This window comes from Rhineura floridana, chromosome 1, assembly GCF_030035675.1.
Source record: "Rhineura floridana isolate rRhiFlo1 chromosome 1, rRhiFlo1.hap2, whole genome shotgun sequence".
Classification (NCBI taxonomy): domain Eukaryota; kingdom Metazoa; phylum Chordata; class Lepidosauria; order Squamata; family Rhineuridae; genus Rhineura; species Rhineura floridana.
In genome coordinates, this window is record NC_084480.1 from 303816546 (window position 1) to 303839164 (window position 22619).

The window sequence follows — 22619 nt, forward strand, 5'->3', positions numbered from 1 at the left end:
GCCCTTCTGTATTGCCCCGGCTGTGGGCTTTCAGGTTTCAGAGATACCAAGGAAACGATAAGGCAGATTCAGGTTTGCTTACCAGGAGAGTTTATTGAGTAACTTACAGCACACAGGCGTACCCAATGGATCAGACTGCAAGGTCTTGCACAGAGCATTGACCAGTCTGAACAACCAGACTGGGCATCAAAGGTGATTATATAGCATTTGCAAGCATCGCAATGATTCTTTGAAGCGTCATAGCATTTGATTGATTGTCTTGTTTTCGCAAATCAAAGTGATAAGGTATTGTGCTAATTAGCACTAGTAACAGGCAGAACATCTTGACATCTTAGAGTTACTCTTATTGGCAGCACATCAGACCATGCCTTGGCAATGCAAGCTCGTTAGCCCCACAGATAAGGCCCCAGGTGTGCTATGAGCCACATTGACCATTCTTTGACCTATCTTCCAAGCTGTCAGAAAAATGATAAATTATTGCAGGTACTAAAGAACAGAAGGAAGCATTACAAGTTTTCATCTCTAAAAGCAAGTATATATTTAACCTTACAATAGCTACACCTTCCTCCCAAAAGGAGCCCAGGGTGATTGTTATGTAAGGTTGTTTAACTCTAAGAATAAAGACTCAAGATGGGAGAAGTCTCCCTACAACAGGTATTGATTTTTTAAAATAGCTTGATTCTAAAAGACCAATGAAAGAAACCAACATATTTGAGAGGTATACCAAAAGATGGGACAGCAGACTTGACACAGATGATACATAAATGGCCTGTCATGGACCAAAGGAGTTGGAACTCAACTGGGGCAAAGCCTTTCCTACAGTTTTTATGAGATGTTTGTATGAGTAACCCCTTTAAGGCAAGTATGCAGTAGGGATGGGCTCACCTATTAGAGATGGGCCACTCAATGCCAAGAGTAGGGGGCAGTTTTTGCCCACAGGATAATGGCCTCTGATGCACCTCTCTACTTTTCCCCCATATGAGAAAAGGAAAAGGGATGCACTCAGGGATAACATTATGGCAAGACTTTGACCTGTTCATGGTTGGGATGAACTCAGTCAAGCAATGATCCCGAGTGCGGGGCACATTTTGCATGCATGCATATATACACACATAGCATTCCAGGCTGGAGCTCATTTACTTTACCCTGTAGAAATCAATGGCTGCCATGATGCATGTTGCTGTATTCCACCCAACCCCAAGCACATTTTTTGGCAACTCTTGCTGATGCCAACAGAACTTAATACATGCAAATGAGCAATTGCTCACAGGATCACAGCAATTTCCTCTTACTAACATTCAACTAATTCCAACCTCATCTTTTCAGCAGTCTGGAGAAGGATTATCTTTAGAGACTCTGCTCAGAGTGGACCCATCTTCTAAAGTAAGGTGGCCAGAGCCAAGAAGCAGGACCTTTTTGGTTGTGGTGCCTCCCATCCCCATCTACATCCCCCATTACTTTTCAAAAGCATTTGAAATGTCACATTCTCTTCAGCTGTTAACATAATATAATGCTGATGCTTCTTCCTCCCCTTTTAAAAAAGTGTGCCATTGTGTGCTATCTGTTTTGTCATAAGTGTTTTAACTGCTATTATTTTATTGTGATTTTGTATTGCTGACTACTGCTACCACACAAGGTTAAAAGGCAAGGTACCAGCAAACCATGTTTTGGGGGAAAAGGCTGATTGGGGGGCAGGAGGGGGAAGAGTTCATAGCTATTAAAGCCAACAATTACGTACCTGTTTAAATCAACAATATATTTATGAACACTTTGGAAAGCCAGATAGAATCTTGTCAAGATTTCTATGTTGTTTTCACGAAATTCGTCATCTAAATCCTGTAGGTCAGGTTTAGCTTCCAGCTTTCCTTCACATACCTCAGGACCCTGTGAAGAAGAAATAATTATTTTAACGAAATCTGCCAACAAGACCATTTTATAACTCTCCGAATATGAAGGTGCATTTGATGTGAATGTATTGCATGCATGCAGAATAGTATAGCCGATTGCAAAAGGAGACAAGGCTCCTGCAGCTTTAATAGCTAGGCAGAAGAGGGAATTGACATGACAAGCAAAACCTGCTGAAATTCCCTCTTCTGCCTAGCTATTAAAGGTGCAGGAGTGAACATTAAGAAGAGCCCTGCTGGATCAGGCTAGTGACCCATCCAGTCCAACATCCTGTTCTCACAGTGCCAGCCAGATGCCTTCTTATAAATCTGGCCCTCTTAATGCAATAAAATTACTATAAGGCTTTGAACAGTCTTTTCTCTGTAAAGGCTGTTTTTGCCAATAAATAAATAAAAGTTGTAAGAGTTTCAATGGAAAAGATGCTAAGAGTGAAAGCCTATGCATATCGACTCAGAAGTTCCATTTGACTTAATAAGTTCAAGACTTATTCCCAGATATGTATAGGAATACAGCCTAATTAGATCTCTTAATTAGACCAGTTACATAATGAAATTTCAAGTAATGAATTCTGGTATTATAACAGTACAAGAATAGTATATACCAACTTTTGGGAGCACCCGATGATGAATTTTTCAAAGGACTGCTTAGATAAAACATTTTAAAATGCCCCCCCCCGTTATATACAAGTAAGTGGAGAACTTTTTTTAAAAAAAGTACGTAAGCTAACTATTTAAGAAGAAATTTTAAAGAACTGACAGTTTTAATCATTTTAAAAAACAGAAGGGGAAAAAAGTTTAAAGCGGCCTTCAGCAAAGTGCAATTCTTACCTTGAAATAGCTGAAATCAAATATAATATCACCATATTTCTGCTGATCAGCCTTGTCTTTGAGTCGGAAAACACCAGGAATGAACTCCGAGAGTCTCAAAAGTTCAGCAATGATAGCATTCCCACAAGAGACAATCCTAAGAATTGCCTGTCCGCAGATATTATTTTCTGCTAGGAAGTCCACCATGATGAAGAAGAGTATGATCTTTCCAACAGTATATTTTCAATCCAAGTTTGTACTTTCACTCTTTTAAGTTATCCGAAGAAAGATGCAATGTTGAGAGCTCCATTAACATATCTGAAAATCAGCAACCATTGAGTATATTTGACTCTGCATTCTTGGTATCTGTCTATGATGTGGGCTAACCCTGCCACATAATTTTTTATTTATTTATAAAAGCTTTTATATGCTGCCTTCTCACAAACCATCCGAGCAGTGAACAACATGCAAGCATTTAAAAACAATACAAAACAAATTAGCTTTTATACACTGCTCTCTCACTGCGTCTGAGGGGTGAACAACATAAACACATTTAAAAACAAAGAAAACAATTTAAATGACTGGCTACTTAAAAAACATTTTAAACAGCTTCATAGGGCTGTTGGCACAAAAAAGTCTTCAATACTTCTATATTACAACCAAGTTCCTCAAATATATTTTCATCGATACATTGTAATAGGGTTTCACAATATAAGCAAAGCATTTCCTAAGTCTGCGGAGCAATAGTAGCACTTTCTTCTCTGCAAAATGAGTTTAGGACACCCACTTAAAAGTAAATACAGTCCACTGGATAAAACAGGTAAGGAACTGGCGGCCCATGGGCTGCTATCAGGCCCTCAGGGTACTTTTTTGTAACTTGCCTTGTGGAGAACGTCTCTTTAAAAGTGGGTTATACAATCTGTTAAAATTTATTATTTATCTGGCCATGGCTGGACTAGCCAAGTAAAAAAAGGGGAAGTGACACCAAAAAGTAAAAGGAACCAAAATATGTTGGGGCTTTAAGTATTTTACAAGAACGATATTTGATAACCACCGCATTCTTAGCCCTATTTGAGGCTTTGCTTTTTCCTTCGCTTTTCATAACAGTATTACCAAGTTTTAACTAAGGAGGGTAAAACATGGACCCACAGTTTCACTCATAAGGAAAATGAAAAAAATCAGATTGCAAGAAGCAAAACACTCCACACATCATCAGTGGTTCTTTTTTATTTATTTTGCATACGCATAATACACAGAAATGCCCAAGTGTGTATGTCTGGTGTACACAAGAGCTTGTGCTCCATAACCAGGAAGCCCCAGTAACTACGATACATAAACTTTATGTTGAAGCCTGACAGCGCACAACAGGGTCAAAATATACAGCTGGATCCATGCAGCACTATCTAGTAAAGCAACAGGCCAAGAATACAGAAGTTGGCTATCTCTGGGATAAAGCATTCTACATGGTCACAGGATACTTGGGTTCAAATTCGTATCTAGCCATATCCTCTCTTTGTGGGCAATCCATTCTCATCCTCAGCTTTCTATTTACAATATGGGTACAAAGGTGATCTCTATCATAGCGGAGTTGTGGGTAAACTATACCTCTAAGCACAAGATGCTTGAAGATTAATTACCCTACTCTTTTTCATTAGTCAGATTCTGGGAAGTCTGGCATCCGTCCATCTTCCAGGCTCAACTCTTACTGAGATCTGATTTTCTTTTCTTCTTGTCACATAGTCAAACAGCTTCCTCTCCTCCCTGCAGGGTCACACAACTTCCTCAAGACACCTTCCTTTCTCACCAACTCCCAGCAGTTTTCATACTAACTCCACCAGGCCCTTTTAAGTTCCTCTCCTTATTTTCTGTCCTCTTGCTCCAAAACAACCCAGTCCCTGTGTTACAACAGCTTGTCTCATTCTATCATGCCAACATTTTGAGTTACAAAGGGATTTCAAGCATTATCAATGAAAGCTGTATGTAACTCCCATGTGCAGAAGCCGTATGATTCTGGAAATCAGATTCTGGGAACAGGGAGGGCTATTACTTTCAAGTCTGACTTTTAACCAAAAGCAACTGAAAGATCATCTTACCCCTTATATATCCAGTTGATCACTGTGCTCTGCAGGCGAGGGCCTCCTGCAGATACCATCTTATCAGGTTTGTTCTGCCTAACATAGGAAGCAGACCTTTAGTGTTGTGGCACCTACCCTTTGGAATTCCCACCCCTCAAATATTAGACAGGTGCCTTCTCTGTTATCTTTTTGGCGCCAACTGAAGACCTTCCTCTTTCAGCAAGCCTTTTAAGAAGAGGCCTTATTCCAGTTTGCATCTGTATTGGAATTGTTTCTAAAGATGTTTTTAAGGCCTTTTAAAAAAAAGTTTTTAAAGATGTTTTGTTTTAATATATTTTAAACTTTGTTTTGAAGATGTTTTAGGGTGTTTTTAGTGTTTTGTTTGCCACCCTGGGCTCCTTCTGGGAGGAAGGGCAGGATATAAATTTAATAAAATAAATCTAGCTGGCAGCTGTAACAGAGCACTAAGCCAGAAGGGACTGAGCCAGGAAGAACTTTCCCTTATGTGTAATTTTAAAGAAGAGTGGAACCAGGGTTCATGCCTGCATCACACCCTTCTAAACTTGAAACCATTTCCCCCTCATGGCAGACCTGGGGGGTGGAAGAAGCTGTAGCAGCTCTTCAGTGGTAAGATAAAGATAAAAAGCGTTTGGCACATGCACGAATGACATGTACGACCATACATATGTTGCTACTAACAAATTCGAGGGGGAGCCCAGTCTTCCAAAATATCTGAAAGGCATCAGGCTGGAGGAGGCTGGGCTAGGCCATTGAAATTCTGGATCGCATAGCAGAAATTCAAAATGTGTAGCTTTCCCACCATCACCAAAAAGCCCAGAGGGGATAGGGGAAGAAGCTATACTCAGAGGTGTCTGGTGCCCATTGGGAGTGGCAGGGTGGAAGGCAGGGAGCCCAAACAGTAGGCAGAACCAAAGCCAATTTATCCTAGGTTTGTCTCCATCCTCCTCCTGGCCAAGTAACAACAGTGAGACTGAGAGGGAGAAAGAAGAAGCTGACAAGCAGTACCACCTCCTGAACTGGTTGTAACTAAGAAGGCAGGCATGCGGGAGCTAACTGGGGGTAGACAAAGTATGGGGGGGCACTGCCCCATTCACCCTAGTGGACCAGACCCCACCCCCACAGATACTTGTTGAAATGGCATCTGCCGTGTATTCTAAAAAGGTAGAAGAACTGTACCTGTTGAAGTTGTGCCTGTATAAGAGATTCAAGAGGTGTAGCTTTCCCATGATCACTGCAAAGCCTCTGCTTGGGACTAGGAAGCTATACTTTGTAGAAAAAATGCACCTGCATTCAATAAGTGTGGCATAGCAGTTACAGTGTCAACCTGGGAGACCTGGGTTCAAATCCCCACTCAGCCATGAGGCTCTCCTGGTGACCCTGGGCCAGCCACCGCCTTTCAGCCTAACCTATCTTGCAGGATTGTTGCGAGGATAAAATTGGGAATATCAGAACCGTGTTTGTATGCTGCCTTGAGCTCCTTGGAGAAAAGATGGGATAAAATGTAATAATAATAATAATAGCAGGAGCCCTAGCAGCAGCAGCGTGGTGGTCGTGGAGCAGCACCCCTATTCCAGACTCAAATTAAACCCTTGTTTCTTCAGCTCCCGTATAATCACATTTCAGTCCCCTTACTCTGTACTTACTCTGTCCTAGCTGGCTCCCTTACAACCGGGCGCACGGTTGAAAGCTGCAGGGAAGGACACGGTCCCTCTTTCCCTTCCCTCTTTGCTCTCAAGAAGACTCTTCTCATTCAAGAGGAAAGCAAGCTTGATGATCCCGGACAAAAATGCGCTTGTCAGGGCAGCTCTTGCAGCAACAAGAAAAGGCGTCGGGCATTTCGAGGACGGCAAGCTAGTAGAAAAAGAAATGCGGAAACGCAGGCATAAGTGAAGAAGAATCCCAAGCAGCCATCAATGCAGAGCAGGGCCGAGCCTTTCCCCTTGCATCGCATCACATGAGAGCTTGCGGGGTCATGTGAACAGGCGCCGGCTGATGATGATCTGTCCCCGCCCTCCCTTCCTTCCATCTCTTTAGAAGTAAATGGGGGAGAGATTCAAACTAGGTATTGCACAGCAGAGAAAGAAAGTGGGATCCTGCCTTCCCCTCTCCGGTTGGTCTGTTCTAAGAAGCCAAGGAGGATTCCAGGGGCGTAGGTGCAAGGTAAGGGGGAAAAGTTGTTGCATTTGGGGCTTCTTGCACCTTATTATCCCAGAGGTTTTAAAATTTATTTATTTATTAAGTAAAATAAAAAGAGCGGGCTATTGCGCGTCTTCTAGAAGGACAGGTGCCGCAGGCTCAGCCTGTTATGAGACTGTGCGTGATGCTTTATATAGGACAAGACGACAGAGCCCTGTCCCGAGGAGCTTACAATCTAGAATTCGACGCGGGAAGCTACAGAGGCAGGGAGTAAACAGCGAACCAGTGAAATCGCATCCATAGTTTTCCTTGCCCCCCATTAATACCAGATGGGTGGCCACAAGTTGGGGATAATCTGAATTTGGGCAGCAGTGGGGAGATATTTATTTTTGTTTTATTGATCTGATTTGCACACTGGCCTTCCAGATGTTCCCAGGGCCGTTGGATACTCTGCACATGCTTATTGGTTCTATCTTATTTGGGTTCTAGAGATGATCTTTACCCTGGGAAGCACAGTTCTGTGTTTTCGGATAAAGGCCTGAAGGCAGAATTAAGAGAAGAGTTTTGTTTGATTTTAACTGTTGGTGTAAACTCAGATTCTTGTTTTTTAATTTTTTAATTTGGAAATCGAGTCTGTCTTTTACAAGGGCTTGTATGAGTGTCGCAGAAAAAGAAATTATTTATTTGTCAGACTCCTCAGTGTGGAGAAAACCTTTTGCCTCTTTGTTTTCTCAGTGTTTCAGGAGATGGAGATGCAACCTGTACGGTATTCTGCACATCTGTACAGGACCTGCTTGGAGAACTGGGAATCTCCAGTCTGCCTGATGTTGTTGGACTTCATCTCCCAACATCCCTGACCATTGGCCACGCTGGTTGGGGATGATGGGAGGGAATCCAATGACATCTGCAGAGCCACAAACTCCCATCAGCCCCAGCCTGCATGGCCAATGGAGACAGAGTCTGACAACGTCCAGAGGGCCACAGGTTTCCCATCCCTGGGTTAAAGTGTTTAAGCTCAGGTTTCCACTCAGCCATGAAGGTGACTGAGTGACCTTGGGTCAGTCATGATCTCAACATAACAAATCAGAACCCCCACCCCCCAAGCTCTGTCAGTTGTTTTTCTCCTTCCCTCCCCCAACACAATGAGGGCTGAGCATGCTAAACAACCATGGAAATGCTGAGTGTCGTTCGGAGAACATAAATGAAAAAGTGGGTTGGGTGGAGGTGTAAAGCCCTGCTTGAGCTCCTTATAGTTGATAACATCCTGGAGAAAGGGCATGAAACCCTAAACTGGAGCACTCCTTCTAGAAAAACCATCCCCAATCTGATGCCCTCTAGATGTTTTGGAGTAGATCTCCTGCCAGACCCAGCCGGCAGATGGGAGTTGTAGTCTGATGTAAGAATATAAGAAAAGCCCTGCATATCTAAATAATCAAGTTACCTAGGAAGAGTAGGCATTCTACAAATGATTAAAAAGGGAAAGCATAGCCTGTGGACTTGCAGTCCAATAATCTAATTAACTGGGCTTCATGTTATCCTTCTTTCCCTCTGAGGGATTGTATCTCAGTGGAAGAGGACATGTTTTGCACGCAGAAAACCCATGGTTCAATGCTTAGCAACTCCAGTTAAAAGAATCTAAGGTGACAGGATGGGCCTCTAACAAGACCCTGGAGAGCCAGAATTGACAACAGTAGGCTAGAGGATCAAACAGTCTGACTTGGTGTGTGCTTCTTAGGGTGTGCTTCCAGATAACTTGTTCAATGAGCATCCATCCTGTTTTGTTTGCAGTGAGATCAGACGATGTTGGCTGTTTAATGAGCAATCATTAATGTTTTGTTTGCAGGGAAGTTAGATGGCGTTGTGTCAAAGCTAAGTGTTCTCCCACGATTTCCAGTGCATTTTCCTGTCATTTTCCTTACACCAAAAAGTTCAGTCTTCTTGGGAAGTGGGTTTCTTGTGCAAATCAACTATAATTGTGCAACTTGAGTATGGCGATATATGATTGAATCCCAGCCAAAACAGCGACAGTGTGGAAGTGCAGGATGTTAACTCTGGGTCTGTTCTGCACCATATATTTAAAGCAGTATCATACCACTTTAAACAGCCATTGCTTCCCCCAAAGAAACTTGGGAACTGTAGTTTGTTAAGGGTGCTGAGAGTTGTTGGGAAACAGCTATTTCCCTGCCAGGACTGCAGTTCCCAGAGTGGTTTAACAATCAAAACCTCTTCCAAGGGAACAGTTGGGTCTAACTTGCTTGCCCAATACCAAGCATGAATTATTCAAATATAATAATATTTCAAAGGATTGAAATATTGTGACATTTAATTAAAAAAACAGAAGGGAGTAGAAAAAGAGGAAAACGAAACAAGAGATGGATTGATTCCATAAAGGAAGCCACAGACCTGTACTTTCAAGATCTGAACAGGGTGGTTCACGACAGATGCTATTGGAGGTCACTGGTTCACAGGTTCACCATAAGTCATAATTGACTTGAAGGCATATAACAACAACAACAAAAATAAATCAAAGTACTTATGATTTTTATAAAAATATTCATTCACATGTTTGAAGAATCCACATGAAATGTAAAATTTCAAGAGTCAGCTTTGAGTATTGTATGCCATACCACTCATGAGATAACGCTGAACTATTGTGTATCTGTGATGATGTGTAGATCACGTAATAAGCTGCATACAATCTTCTCACCTTCCAAACATAAAATGTCATACTTTTATATTTTAAAATTGTTAAGTTTTTACTTACGTTGTAGATTTTTTTTTGAAATGCTCATTCTCCCCCCGATCCGAAATCTTTATACACCCCCTGCAGGTTGACGATTCCTACAGAATTCTCTGCAATGAACTGGAATTAAGGGAGACACTCTAGCTCAGTGGTGGAACTTCTGCTTTGGATACAAAAGGTCATAGATTGAATCCTTAGCATCTCCAGTTCAATGAATTTGAAGCAGGGGATGTGAAAGACCCCTGCCTGAAACCCTGGACCTGCTGTGCCAGAGTTGACAATACTGGGCTCTTTGGAAAAATTAGTGTAGTTGCCTGTGTTTCATGGCAGACAGGTTAGTGCGGAAAGGATTCCTTTAAGGAAGACAATTGATTATAGGGCATTCTCTAGATGGTACTTCCAATGCCTACTGAATGATGGGAAAGGGTGTGTGTGTTGCATGCATGCATGTGTGGATGTCACAGAATGGCACAGTGTTAGAGCTGTAAAAACGTATATTTTTCAGGAAACTCGCTCGCGATGCCTGGCCGTTCCATGGCCTCGTTCAGTGGTGTGGATGCATGTCTTTCGTCTCTGAAAAATTGCCAGTCCTACATAAGCACTGGAATGGACATTGCTACAAACGTTGCTCTTGACCTTGTGGAACATCAAAGTGAGTTGTGGATTTATTTACTTATTTTAATAACTACGCTGTCACTTTTTTGAAGCTTTCTATGAGTCCTAGAATGCAAATGTGGCCCTGGGGAAGCATTTGGTGCCATCCATCTTTGTTCTGGCAATTGCTGCTCTTCCTTGTTGAGTGCTCAGCAAGAGACAAGGGTAGTGTTCTCTTCCCCTCCATGAAAGCTGCATTCTCTCCTCCCGCTGACTGTTCCATGTACATTGCTTTGTCCAGATATAAACATGATCTCAACTATGGCTTCTTTTGTGTTGCAAAATGCAAATTTGGTTCTGATGTAGCCGTTCTCCATACACTGTGTGGTATTTTTATGCACAAATATGTGTTTCTCAGCAGACACAGATATTTTATGGAGCTTCTCCCAAAGCTTCTAAGGGTTGGTCATGACGATGTTGAAAGAAGCCCATTTGCATTGAAAGATCAGACTTTGAGTGCTGAGTGAAGCTATGGCACAACACCCTCATGCTAGATGGACTTTTAGTCTGATCCAGCAGGGTTCTCTTTATGTTCTTATGAAGAAGAATTGCTAGTGAGGGAGACTGCAGTGGCTTGACTGCCCAGTGAGGAAGTGAAGCCTCTTTTCTCAGAGCACAGAAGTTTTGCAGGAGGAGGCAGGCCAGAGGATATATGTGCGGTCTGCCAACTTTGTGTTAAAAAGGGGAGGAAGAATGTAATCCAGGTTGGATTATCACAATGTGCTGTATGTGGGGCTGCCTTTGAGGACGACTCGAAACTTCAATTGGTCCAATATGCAGGGGCCCTATTATTGGCTGGAGTTCCATTCAGATCTCATATAACCCCTGTTTTAAAACAGTTGCATTGGTTGCTAGTTCATTCCTGGCCTTAATTCAAGGCTCTCATACTAGTGTTTAAAGCCCTAAATGAGTTAGGCCTTAAATATCTGAAGGATTACTTCCTTCCCTACAGACCCTCTCAGGTGTTAAGATCAGCAGAGGGGGTCCTTTTGGTAGTTCCACCATCCTCAGAAGTCCAGGGGTAGTGGCCTGGGAGACAGCATTTTCTGTGGCAGACTATAAATTGTGAAATTTCTTCCCCACTGAAGTGCGTTTGGCATTTTCATTATGGTAGGGCCCCACTCATACAGTTACGTTCCAGACCCCCACTGTAAAGCGGAACTCATTGAATAGAATGGTGCGAGATGCCCAAAAACCGCTGTAAAAGCGGAACAAGCGCCGTATGAGTGGGGCTTTAGTCTAATTGCGTCTAATTCAGACTGCTGTATTAGTGAATCACTGTAAAGCGAAGCGCCGTAAAGCGGGGCCCTACTGTATAGTTTTCGTTGTGTACTGAAGGCACACCATCTTGGCTTTTCACACTTGCGCTATACAGTTTTAGGGTGCTTACTAGTTGTGGTAGTTTAAAACAAATCACAGTTTTTAATACTGTATTCTATATTGCTTATATTGCTGTGACCCACCTCGGTAAAGGGCACATAATAAATCTAATAACCATAATTATAATCATCTAAAGAGGTTTAGCTGTGTATTTTGCTTTGCAGTTCAGCAGCTTATTCAGTACCCAGGAATTAGGAAGTGGCTCTGAGAGACATTTTCTGAGGCCAAAGGGGGAGTGCACAGAGTTTCTTCAGGAAGGGAGAGATGTTTTTACCCTGAGCCCCTCTGTCTATGAGACCATTATCAGGGTGATTTGGTTCAGACCCTGGATAAGCAGCATTTGTTTTGCATGATTGCTGTGTACATAAATTAGGGATGGAAAGATCTGTCTGTTTCGGTTCTTTCCGTTTCTCAGTTTTCCAATGTTAAATTCAGTTTTCTACATTTCTACAGTGATCTGTGATTTTTTTTTAAAAAAATCCTCATGAAAATTGGCCACCATTGTAGTGTGAATTTCTCCAAATAAACACATTTTTTGTAGGCAGTTTTGACAAAGGTACACATTTTTGCAAGCCCTTTCTCATCATTTCATGACCTTTTGCATGTTGTTTTCACTCATGTATTCATTTTTATGCACACTCTCCCTTATTATATGCATTTTTATGAATGTTGTTTAGTCGGCAAACTGCATCCCAAAATTCTAATAAATGCGAATTTCGAAGGATGTCTGTGTCTCGGTTCTCATATTGTTTCGGAAAGTGCAAATTTGATAAATTCTGCTTGAAATGTGAACTGAATGAAAATTCTCACCCACCCCTAGCATAAATCTGAGATCTCCATTTCCCTCAATTTTGTTCTGAATGGTGATTGCTAAGGCAGCTTAGTCTGGAAATATGTGGCCACACGCATAACTTCCCAGGAGTGGTGGCTGGTGGCCTTGGATCTGGTAGGGCAGAAAGCAGGAAGGGCAGACAGTGGGTGCTTTCACACTGCACTTTATTCCGTTATTCTGATGATTTCTTACCTGGTAATTTGCACATTATATTTGAGCTTTCACATGACATACTGGGTAGCTCTGGAATTCTGGTGGAATGTAGTGCATGTGTAGTACTAATTTCCACAATAAATGATACCAGAAATAATTGGTTACCAAGGCTGGGAACCTGGAAGATCATGGCAGTGTTTTGCTAGCTGCTGCCGCTCACGTGACAGGCATCCCAGCATTCAGTGCGTTCCCGCCCTTTAGTCGCGCTTCTTGTTTTGCCTGACGAACGTTGTACCAGTATTCCGGCATCAGCGCAGATAGCAGCAGCATTTCACACACACCCCTGTCTTGATACAACGAAAACAATTTAAAAAGTCAGATCCTAAAGGGGAGAGGGCTTGCATGGCGACGGGACAAGATCTTAGACCTCCTGTACAGTGGGGAACAGTGTGCATGGGTGAGGGACAAAAACAAGCTGTGTGAAAGACAGTTGCGCGAAATGCCGCTATATCGGCTGAAAAAGTACGGTTCCTTATCGCAAGAGATACTGCAGTGTGAAAGGTATTTTAGAAATCGGGACAGAAGTGCTACCTTTTTAACCCATTAAACTAGCCCTATTAGCCCCATGTGTGAAAGCAGCCGGTAAGTGGAGCCAGAGCCAAAGATGGGCAGAGCCAACTAATTCTGATTTTGGCCCCATCCTTTTCCCTGATGGGTTCTGCAAAGGCAACACAGAGACTAAGGGGGAGGAAGCTGCCAGCCAGTGCCAACCCCTGGAATAGATGTAAGTAAGAAGGCAGGCAGGTGGGGTCTGGGTGAAAGCAGACCGTGCTTGGTGGGGTAGTGCCCCATTCACCCTAATGGGCCAGCCTCTACTACCTCCAAACCCGCTTCAAAGCCTTCTCCGCTGCAAAGCGGCATCAGGAAAAGAGTTTTTGCAGGGCAGAAATGGGGCATGGGATGTTGAATTGTCCCCCAACTTGCTGCTTTTATCCTGCAGTCCCCCTGCATGCAGCTAGGGTCCTCAACCTGTGTGTTGCACCATAGAAATGTGGGCCTGCAACCTTGCCTGAGGCCAGTGAATTGCAGGGGGTCAGGCAGCAGGTGTGTGTGCGGGGGAAAGATTAGGCCTCCCTTCATGCTGTCTTCTGCAGCTCACTCTCTCCTGACATCGCTTTGCGGTGGAGAAACAGCAGGTGGGGGGTTGGGAAAGCAACTTGACTATATAACGTGCAATTTGAGCCACAGATGATGCACTGACCGTTAGCCTGAGGTGTTTTCATTTATTACGCTTCAAGCTACGTTCAGCTGCTCCACTACTGTTTCAAGGTAGCTCAGGTTAAATAGAGAGAGATCTTTGCGTTGCATAGATGAAGCCAGCTGACACTCAATTCCAAAGAAATGCTAGGTTAACTGCATGGTTCTTGGATGTAGCGCAATTGTAGAAGCTGGTGCTCTGAAGGCCTTTGTCTTGGCTCTGAAAATCATACATAGCTTGGGTACATGCTCTTTTTCTTTAAATTACTATAAATTAACAAACAGCCAGAACCACTACCAGTTTTGGCTGTAACTTTAAGAACTTGTGCTTGAACTTGCTTTTCTCTGTTCTTTCATTCCTTTTCCCTCATGTGTCATGCCTTTTTAGATTGTGAGTCTGCCAGCAGGGTAATTCTAGAACTAATTTTTGTAGGTCGCTTTGAGAGCCTTTTGGGCTAAAGGATTGGATATAAATGATGCTAGTAATAGTAATAGTAATAGTAATAATAATAATAGTTTCTATACATTTTGAGAGAAGGTAAAGAAATTGCTAGGTAGATACTCTCTTTAGGTTATTTTTCTTCTAAATTTCTATCAAAGTTTCTGTACGTTTTAAGAGAAGGTAAAGAAACTGGAGGTGTTCTATTATAGTAAAACACTAGAGGGAGCTCCTGTTTAACCTAATCTCCATGAACGTTAATTAATCCAAGTGGGTTTGAACCAAAGACTTGATGAGCAAAGCATTTTTTAAAGACTGCTTGCCCAACTGAAGAGTTTTTAGTTGAATTGATGCACTACCTGTTTTTAATTGATTAATCAACAGATTTAAATTCAAAAACCAAGGCAAGCAAATATTATCTTAAATAAGCAAAGCTATTATTTATTGTTGGAAGGAGAGGCTTTCTTTTTAATTTTTCAGTCCCTATTACAATTACACTACAGAATCAAAACAAAATTAAGTTAATCCCCCCCCAAATTAGTCTGATTGTCCAGGACAGAAAGCACCCATAATCCTTTGCATGTATACTTGAAAGTAAGTTCTGTTGAATGCATTGGGACATATTTTGTGGAAGTGTGAAGCGGCCCAGGAGGCAGTCTTGCCTAAACCATGCCCACTTTCCCCTCCCCTGACATCAAGGTAATATCAGGTGGGAGGCAGATAAAAGTGTGGCCTTTGCTTTGAAATGAATTTCCAAGTGGTTTCAGTCCCATGAAACTGTGAATGTAATGGTTTATTTCTTTATTTATTTGTAATATAAATACAAATACAAATGCTGAGTAAGTAGGAAATTGATAAAAAAAAATAAAGAAAATCCTTGGAAACACACTTGAAAGGCATTGTTGTCACCTGATCGTAGGTGATTGGCAGGCGGGTGACCCTACCCACCTGTCAAACTTGGCTCATGGGGCTTGTGGAGATAAGGATCTGTCTTGGTGGGCTGGAAATTTTCCTCAACCCATTCTTAATGTGTCAGCCTATTACTGAACCAGTTCTGTGGTTAAAGTACCACCAAAACATTCATTTTTTAAAAATTTATTTATTCATTTAAAAGCATTTATAAACCTCCTAATATTTGCATATAATCTCTAAGCAGTGTACAACATAAAAACAATATCGTTAAAACACAAGTACAACATAAAAAAACAAATAAGAGGGATTCGGGGAATTCAAACCAATAAAGACAGGGACCAATGTTATGGATCCAGAGAAAGCCTGGGCGAAAGTTTTGTCTTTATAATACATATTGTGGACTCCAACTCCCATCAGCCCCAGCCATAATGGCCAATTGTTGGGGATGATGGGGGTTGTAGTCCACAACATCTTGTGCCGAGGAGAAAAAACATGTAATAAATAGAAAAGTCAGGATATTTTTGCTTACAACATAAAATATCATAGTGAAATAATACAAATACCTCAAACATAAAATTTAACTCTTGTATGAAAAAACCCCAAACTTCTCAGTAGTCTGTGATGGCTTCTCAAAACAATCTTCTCGAAAGTCAGTGTGGCTGACTATTTAGAAGTTTGTTTTCATGCGAGTGATATATTATTATTATCTTTGTATTGTTCAATTCATTATTACGTTTTTATGTATATGTGTATGTTGTAAGTAAAACTTAGAATTATTAATCTGACTTTTTGTTTGTTTCTGGGTACTGGTGGTCAGGAGACTATTTTGCTCTGTTTTACTTGAGGAAAAATCATGAGACAAAACACTCCAGCAATCTCTCTGCTTGCTTTACCTTGGAGTTGTCTCGATGACCTTTACTTTTGTGCGGTTAACCTGAGGTAGTCTGGAGAAACTGAGCTGACTTTCAGTGCCGGGGGTTTCCCCTTCCACCAATTTCCTCACTAAGAAATGTCTCCTCTAAAGGTTGCTGTTAAACAAGAAGGCTTTTTTTTTTTGCTGATTTTCTTGACAGTTCTTGCAAGTCACCCCATCCTACCTGTAAATCATCCGTTCCCAAGCAATAGGGTATAACTGGTATTCATTAGTGCTGCTGCTGAAACTTGTAACTACCTCAGTTGGAATATGGGTTTGCTTAGCTTGTTACTGTTTGGAAGCAATAAAAATTGAACATTATTTTTGTCAAAAATCTGGGGTGTTTGCTTAGCTCTGATTAGCGTCCTTGGACAAAAACCAGATGGAGTCCTTAGGGGCAGTGCCCCAAGATCACTTTAAAATTACTGAGGGTTTTAGTGGACTAGTTAATTATTTTTTCTGCCTGTTGTAGAGCACTGTGTTAGATGCTGTAAGGTTTTTAATTGTATTTTTATAGACATGCCCTAGATCAGCTGAATGAAGCTCGGGGACTACTGGTGGTCTGTGGACCACAGTTTGGGAATCCCTGCCCTAGGGCACAAGCTTATGGTTGTTGGGAGGGCAGATATTGTGGACTCCCTTCTCTGTGAGTGGAGAAGGAGGTTTTCCCCCTGGGAAGACTCTTTCTTGTGGCTGTGGAAACACCCTTCTTCTAGCCATAGAGAGGAAGAGATGCCAGAGATGTATCAAGAGAAGCTTTGATCCACAGAATCCAAAACCCTCATATTCCCTGCCTCCCCCCAACAAGGGAGAGAAAATGTGCCAGTTCTGGAGCTGGTATATATTTCTTCCAGGCACCCTCCCCGCCCACCTCCGTTGCCCGTTGTGAGCCCAGCAAGGTGTAGGAAGTGACGGCAGCTGTGCTGTAGATCAGGGTTATTTAACATTGGGTCCCCAGATGCAGTTGGCCTACAGCTCCCATCATCCCCAGCCAGCTTAACCAATGGTCAGGAATGATGGGAGTTGTAGTCCAACAGCATCTGGGGACCCAAGGCTTCAGAGAACATAAGAACATAAGAAGAGCCTGCTGGATCAGGCCAGTGGCCCATCTAGTCCATCATCCTGTTCTCACAGTGGCCAACCAGGTGCCTGGGGGAGCACTTCCCTCCACCTGCCATAGGATTCACTGCTTAGCCTGTTTTAATACAGTGCAACCAGTATCGGGAGTAAATGTAGAACTTTATTGGAGACGTGGAAAAACAGGCTTCATAAATCATTTCCAGTTCAAGCTGATGGGAATTTGACTATCACTGGCATTCTGTTCTCTCATAGCATGCTATTGACCTCACTCCCTAGTAAGAGGTGTTTAGGATTGCAGATTCCTTCCTGTAGGGAAAGTCCATGATATAATTAACAACCCATTTGCAAAGGAATTTGAATGTTTCTTTGGTTAAAGTGTGGGTGATTCATGCTTTAAACTGCAGAGGTGCTGATTCAGTCAATTTGGACAGAGAGATGGCTGTTATGAAAGGAATAGTTAGATCCCACAAAATTTACAGAGGGTCTTAGCGAGGGTTCATCTCCAAGGTAAATACTTCATGTAGCATTTTTTTCTCTTTAATACTCTTGTATTTTTCTTGCTATTTTTTTTTTGAGGGTAGAGTTGTTTATTTAATATATTTAGATCACACTCTTTGCTCTTAGAGAACTCACAGGAGTTCACGTCCATAAGAAATACAACATAGAAATTTACAAAAATAAAATTATAAAACAATGCCAAACAATACAATACAATCTGAAACAGCAGTCATTAAGAATTAATTTTTTTTAAAAAAAACAAGCCCTAGAAGAACACACAAGAAGCCTGTTGAAGGAAACATGTCCTCCATTTCTGTCTAAAGAATAGTAGTTCTGGCCAAATCTCAGCTTGCTCTGTGTGTGCGTGCGAGCGCGCGCGAGAAACTGACTACTGCCTTCTTGTAAAAATATATTTGAACCACAGAAAGATTTTTGAATAGAGGTTCCTGTGGAGATGTTATCCCTGTTTGGTGTTTCTCCTCAGGTGATGGGGGAGGGATAAGCAGGGCAGTGCTCACTGCCCCTCCATTGCATCCCCACCCCATGTTCTGGGGACACATCAGTAGAGGGGTGCTTGCTCTGGGTGTGTAGGCTTCCATATCTACAGATGTGCCCCCTCGTGTGGAAGATAGGTGGGTGGGTCTGGTGGAGGCACCACAGTGGGGGGGGGGGGCTCAGCAGACTCAGTCCTGCTTTCCCCCTCATGTGATTGTTAATAGTGTGGCGGTGAATGCCTGAAATAGGGCTGTTGTGCTGTTTGCTTTGAGTAAACTATTCTGTATATGTCAAGACGGTGATCTAGTTTTGGGTGAAAATGACTAATTAACCCCTCCTCCGCTCTGGTTTCCACATGGAAGGTATTCAGTAAGATTTAAGGAACTGAACCATCTGGAACAAATTAACTGGTTGAAAGAAAACACAACTGACGTGTGTTCAGTTTGGAGTCGGAGAGATTCCTCTATGTAAATATTACGCCTCTGTAGCCCTCCCTGTCTTAGTCATTGCCCTTTGTGTAAATACTTCCAGAAAGGGGATACCAGGGTGAATCTGAACCCTCAGTTTTGGACTCTCTCCCTCCCCATTTTTTTCCTCCTGTGGTCCGGTATTTATGACTGGCAGCCTTTGCGTAAGTTGGAGCCTGGTGAATGAACCAAAATCTCTATCTACTTAAAGAGTGGCAAACTGAGCAGGGCATGGTGGCAACCCCTTGCCATCTTGTTAGTCTCTGGTGTTTGGCGTTCAGGCTGCTTTCAGACATAGGTCTTACTGTGTTAGTTTAACGGATTAAAATGGTAGCGCTTCTGTCCCAATTTCTAAAATTCTTTTCACGCTGCAGTACGTGTTGCATTAAGAAACAATAGCTTTTTCAGCTGATATACTGGCATTTCACACAACTGTCTTTCACACCGCTGCAATGATCATCTTGTTTTCATCCTTCACCTGTTATACTTATGTGTGCTGCAATTCGCCGCTGTGCAGGAGGTCTAATATCTTGTCCTGCTGCCATGCAACCCCTCTCCCTTTATCATCTGACTTTTTCTTTTTTAGTTGTATAGATATAGGGGTATGTGTGTGGGAAATGCTGCTGCTGTCCACACCTACACTGGAATACCGGTACAGTCTTTGCCAAGCAAAAAAACCACACGCACCTAAAGGGCAGGAACGCACTGCATGCTGGGATGCCTGTCACATGAATGGCTGCAGCTAGCGAAAAACAATTTTCCGGGTTCCCAGGCTTGCAAACGGATTATTTTTGGTGGTATTTATCACAAAAACTATCATGAAATCAGCACTAAATTTGCACTATATTCCATTAGAATTCCAGAACTAGCTTGTACGTTGTGTGAAAAATCAAATATAATGTGCAAATCACTAGGTAAGGAATAATCAGAATACAGGAATACCCCGCATTAACGTATGCAATGGGTCCAGAGCGAGTACGTAAACTGAAAATGTACGTAAAGTGAAGCGCTACCTTTTTCACTTATCGATGCATATACTGCACTGCAATCGTCATATACGGGCATAACTGATGTAAATAACGCATTTATAACTAAAATAAACACAGTAGGCCTTATTTTAAGAAAAAGTTTGTATTTGAAAACTGATTGGGCGGTGGCGTCATGCCGTTAAGTGTCCGTTCTTGCGAAGCGAGCATACGTATACAGGGGAATGGTTCTACTGTAAATATGTCCGTAGTCGCGAGTGTCCGTAAAGTGAAGGTCCGTATAGCGAGGTATTCCTGTAACGGAATAAAGTGCAGTGAAAGCACCCTTAGAGGTGTAATGCCTCTGTGTAGATATACTGATTCACCAAGGCCAAAAACAAATGAATTGCAAGAGAGACATAACTGGATTTTGTTATTTTTTAAATGTAACTTAATTTTTTTTACTGAAAATTAAACTGCACTTACATCTTTTCTGCCATGATGCTCATAGCAACGTTAGAGGGCCATTTAAGAAGAGAGAAATGGATCATCGAGGGGAGGGGGTGAAACTCATCCCGGTGCTGCTACCCCAATCCCATTTGGGGACTCTGCTGCTTCTCTTAATTTAAAATTAAAATGTCAGGAGACCCGATTATGATCTGCCATGTGTCATTTATTTAGGCCTGGGAGGGGGAACCTCAGGCCCAGGAGCCAAATGTGGCCCCACAGGCCTTTCTGTCTGGCCCTCAGGACTCTCCACAGGCTACATTGTGTCCATGGACTCTAATCTTGCTTGCCTGGGTGGAGGATAGAGAAGGGGAGTGCGAGTGTGTGTAGAAACAAGCACCTACTGCACAGAAGCAAAATTAGCCTTCGTTGCTCCACCCACTTTGTTTTTGCCCCGCCTACCACTGGCACGCCTCTCCCCTTTTCCTAGACGGTTGCCTAGAAGAGAGTATGGCCCTTGGCCTGAAAAAGGTTCCCCACCCTTAATTACTGCACAACTTGTTTCGAGTTCTAACCCTTTTGGAAATATATGAGTGGAGGTATTGGCTGTATTCAGATATCATGATAAACTATGGTTTATCATGATGCAAATGAAGCTCTTAGTGTTCTGTAGGGCTTACTTGCTCCCCTTGTCTCCTCCTCCAATGTGGCTGTTAGGAGGCGATGGGAAGCTTTAATTTAATTTCAGTTTGACCACCATTCAGCATTATATCCGAACCCTAAACTGTGGTTAATCTTACTCATGGTTTGTTGAAACATGACAGCTTCATAAACTACAGCTAATGAAAAATATAAGAAAGTTTCTGAACTGTTCTTGTGATAGCATCAGATAATTGGAATGGGAGAGCCTAGGCTTTCCCCCTTTGTGATAAACCATGATTTTATTATATGACAAAATCCATAAACAGCTGGAATCTTTGAATATTGCCCTGTGTGTGATATATTACATGGCTTGAGTTGTATGAGAAAATTTCTCAGCTCTCCTTTGTTTAAATCATATGTATTTTTTTCCCACCTATCCTTGCATGAAATAAATGTGACCATTGAGTTGTTGCTAGTCTTGCAGATCAGGTTGAGGTCCTGTTCATCTTTGTGCTCATTCTGGTTCTGCCAGTGACGCATTTTTGTACCCTGAGGGCAAGTCGCTCAGTATTCTTAATGTCTTGGTTTTCCATCTGAAAAATTAGAACCATCCCTCAACAGTTGTTTCGTCAACTCTTATTAGAATTGAGTCGATTCCTGTATAAGCATTCCGTCCAAGACTTCTTATGCCCAATTTGTAGTGCGTGATAAAACTTACTACACTATATGCTTAGAGTGTTCCTGTTAGTAAGTACTGTTCAGAGAGCTAACTTCTATGTTTTCATTCACCCCATATTATTTATTTATTTATTATTTGATTTATATTCCGCCCTTCCTTCCCAGCAGGAGCCCAGGGCAGCATAATAAAATTTATTAGTTATAAAGTGCCTTTTAAAAACAAGGCAGAAGAAAATTATTCTCCAGTCCTTTGTCCTGGGAAGCAGCGCAACATCCTTATGGATGCTTTGGCTTGATAATATAATAGGCGTCCCTGGCACAAAGACCACCAAAGGTATGAAGCACATGAAAGTGGGTGGTGCAGTCTCTTTACTGAGGGGCTTTACTGGTGTCTCAAAGATTCCAGCAACAGAGGGACGGTCGGTAGTTTTTCTAAGAATGCTCATGACATAGTAATACAAGCAACGTTTATGTGAAATCCACAATGAGACTAGTTAGAGGAGTTCAGAAAAAAAACCCTCTCATGCATTAAGATAGTGCTCCCTATTGCGCATTATTTGGGGAAAGGGCCGTAGCTCAATGGAAGAATGTTTGCTTTGCATGTAGAAAGCCCCAGCATCAGGCCTTAGCATCTCCATATAGGGCCAGGAGAGACGCCAGTCTGAAATCCCGGAGAGCTGCTACCAGTCAGTGTAGACAATATTGAACTTGATGGACCAATGGTTTAAAGCAGCTTCCTGTATTCCTCTGTGGTGTCATATCCCTTGCTAGCTACACATTTGGCATGCATCAGAAGGAGGCCTATGCATGAACTAAAGCCCATGCCTAGAGCGCCTTCAAGTGAGGGGGATTCTGATTGGCCCAGGATCCTTCCTTATATCCCTCTTTGACGTGCACATACTTCAGTACAGGCTCAGTCCTGCAGTCACTGAATGCTGGGGGGGGGGGAGAGCAGCAAGTGTGTGTGTCGGTGGGGGGCAAGCTGGCAGATGTGACCCTGCTTTGCCCCTTAGTGTGCGACTGGTGTTCATTTTGAACCCGTCGTCTTTTCCTAACAAGTGACAGCCCTGACACGAGCACCCAGCAATGTTGGGCAACTGCTGAGGCCCCAGTGCCCTGGC

At 42.4% G+C, this 22619-nt stretch overlaps 2 protein-coding genes across 6 annotated transcripts in view; one reads left to right on the plus strand and one right to left on the minus strand.

Annotated features, from left to right (window-relative positions):
- The window catches only part of LOC133375077 (WASH complex subunit 5), a 51852-nt gene extending 45041 nt beyond the window's left edge, over positions 1-6811 (minus strand). For 3 of the 5 annotated variants that reach the window (XM_061606586.1, XM_061606579.1, XM_061606565.1), the window contains exons 1-3: positions 6451-6810; positions 2733-3029; positions 1739-1884 (exon numbers count right to left, since the gene is read on the minus strand). In XM_061606586.1, coding sequence (XP_061462570.1) covers positions 1739-1884; positions 2733-2918 — 332 coding nt within the window. In that variant the 5' untranslated portion in view covers positions 2919-3029; positions 6451-6810. Of the gene's footprint in view, positions 1-1738; positions 1885-2732; positions 3030-4804; positions 4883-6450 lie in introns of all 5 variants that reach the window. The other 2 variants (XM_061606576.1, XM_061606595.1) reach the window with 2 other exon arrangements.
- A 2-nt stretch (positions 6812-6813) lies between these two features.
- The window catches only part of NSMCE2 (NSE2 (MMS21) homolog, SMC5-SMC6 complex SUMO ligase), a 318295-nt gene continuing 302489 nt past the window's right edge, over positions 6814-22619 (plus strand). The window contains exons 1-2 of the mRNA XM_061606608.1: positions 6814-6967; positions 10192-10338. Of these exons, the coding sequence (XP_061462592.1) occupies positions 10206-10338 (133 nt within the window). The 5' untranslated portion in view covers positions 6814-6967; positions 10192-10205. The remainder of the gene's footprint in view (positions 6968-10191; positions 10339-22619) is intronic.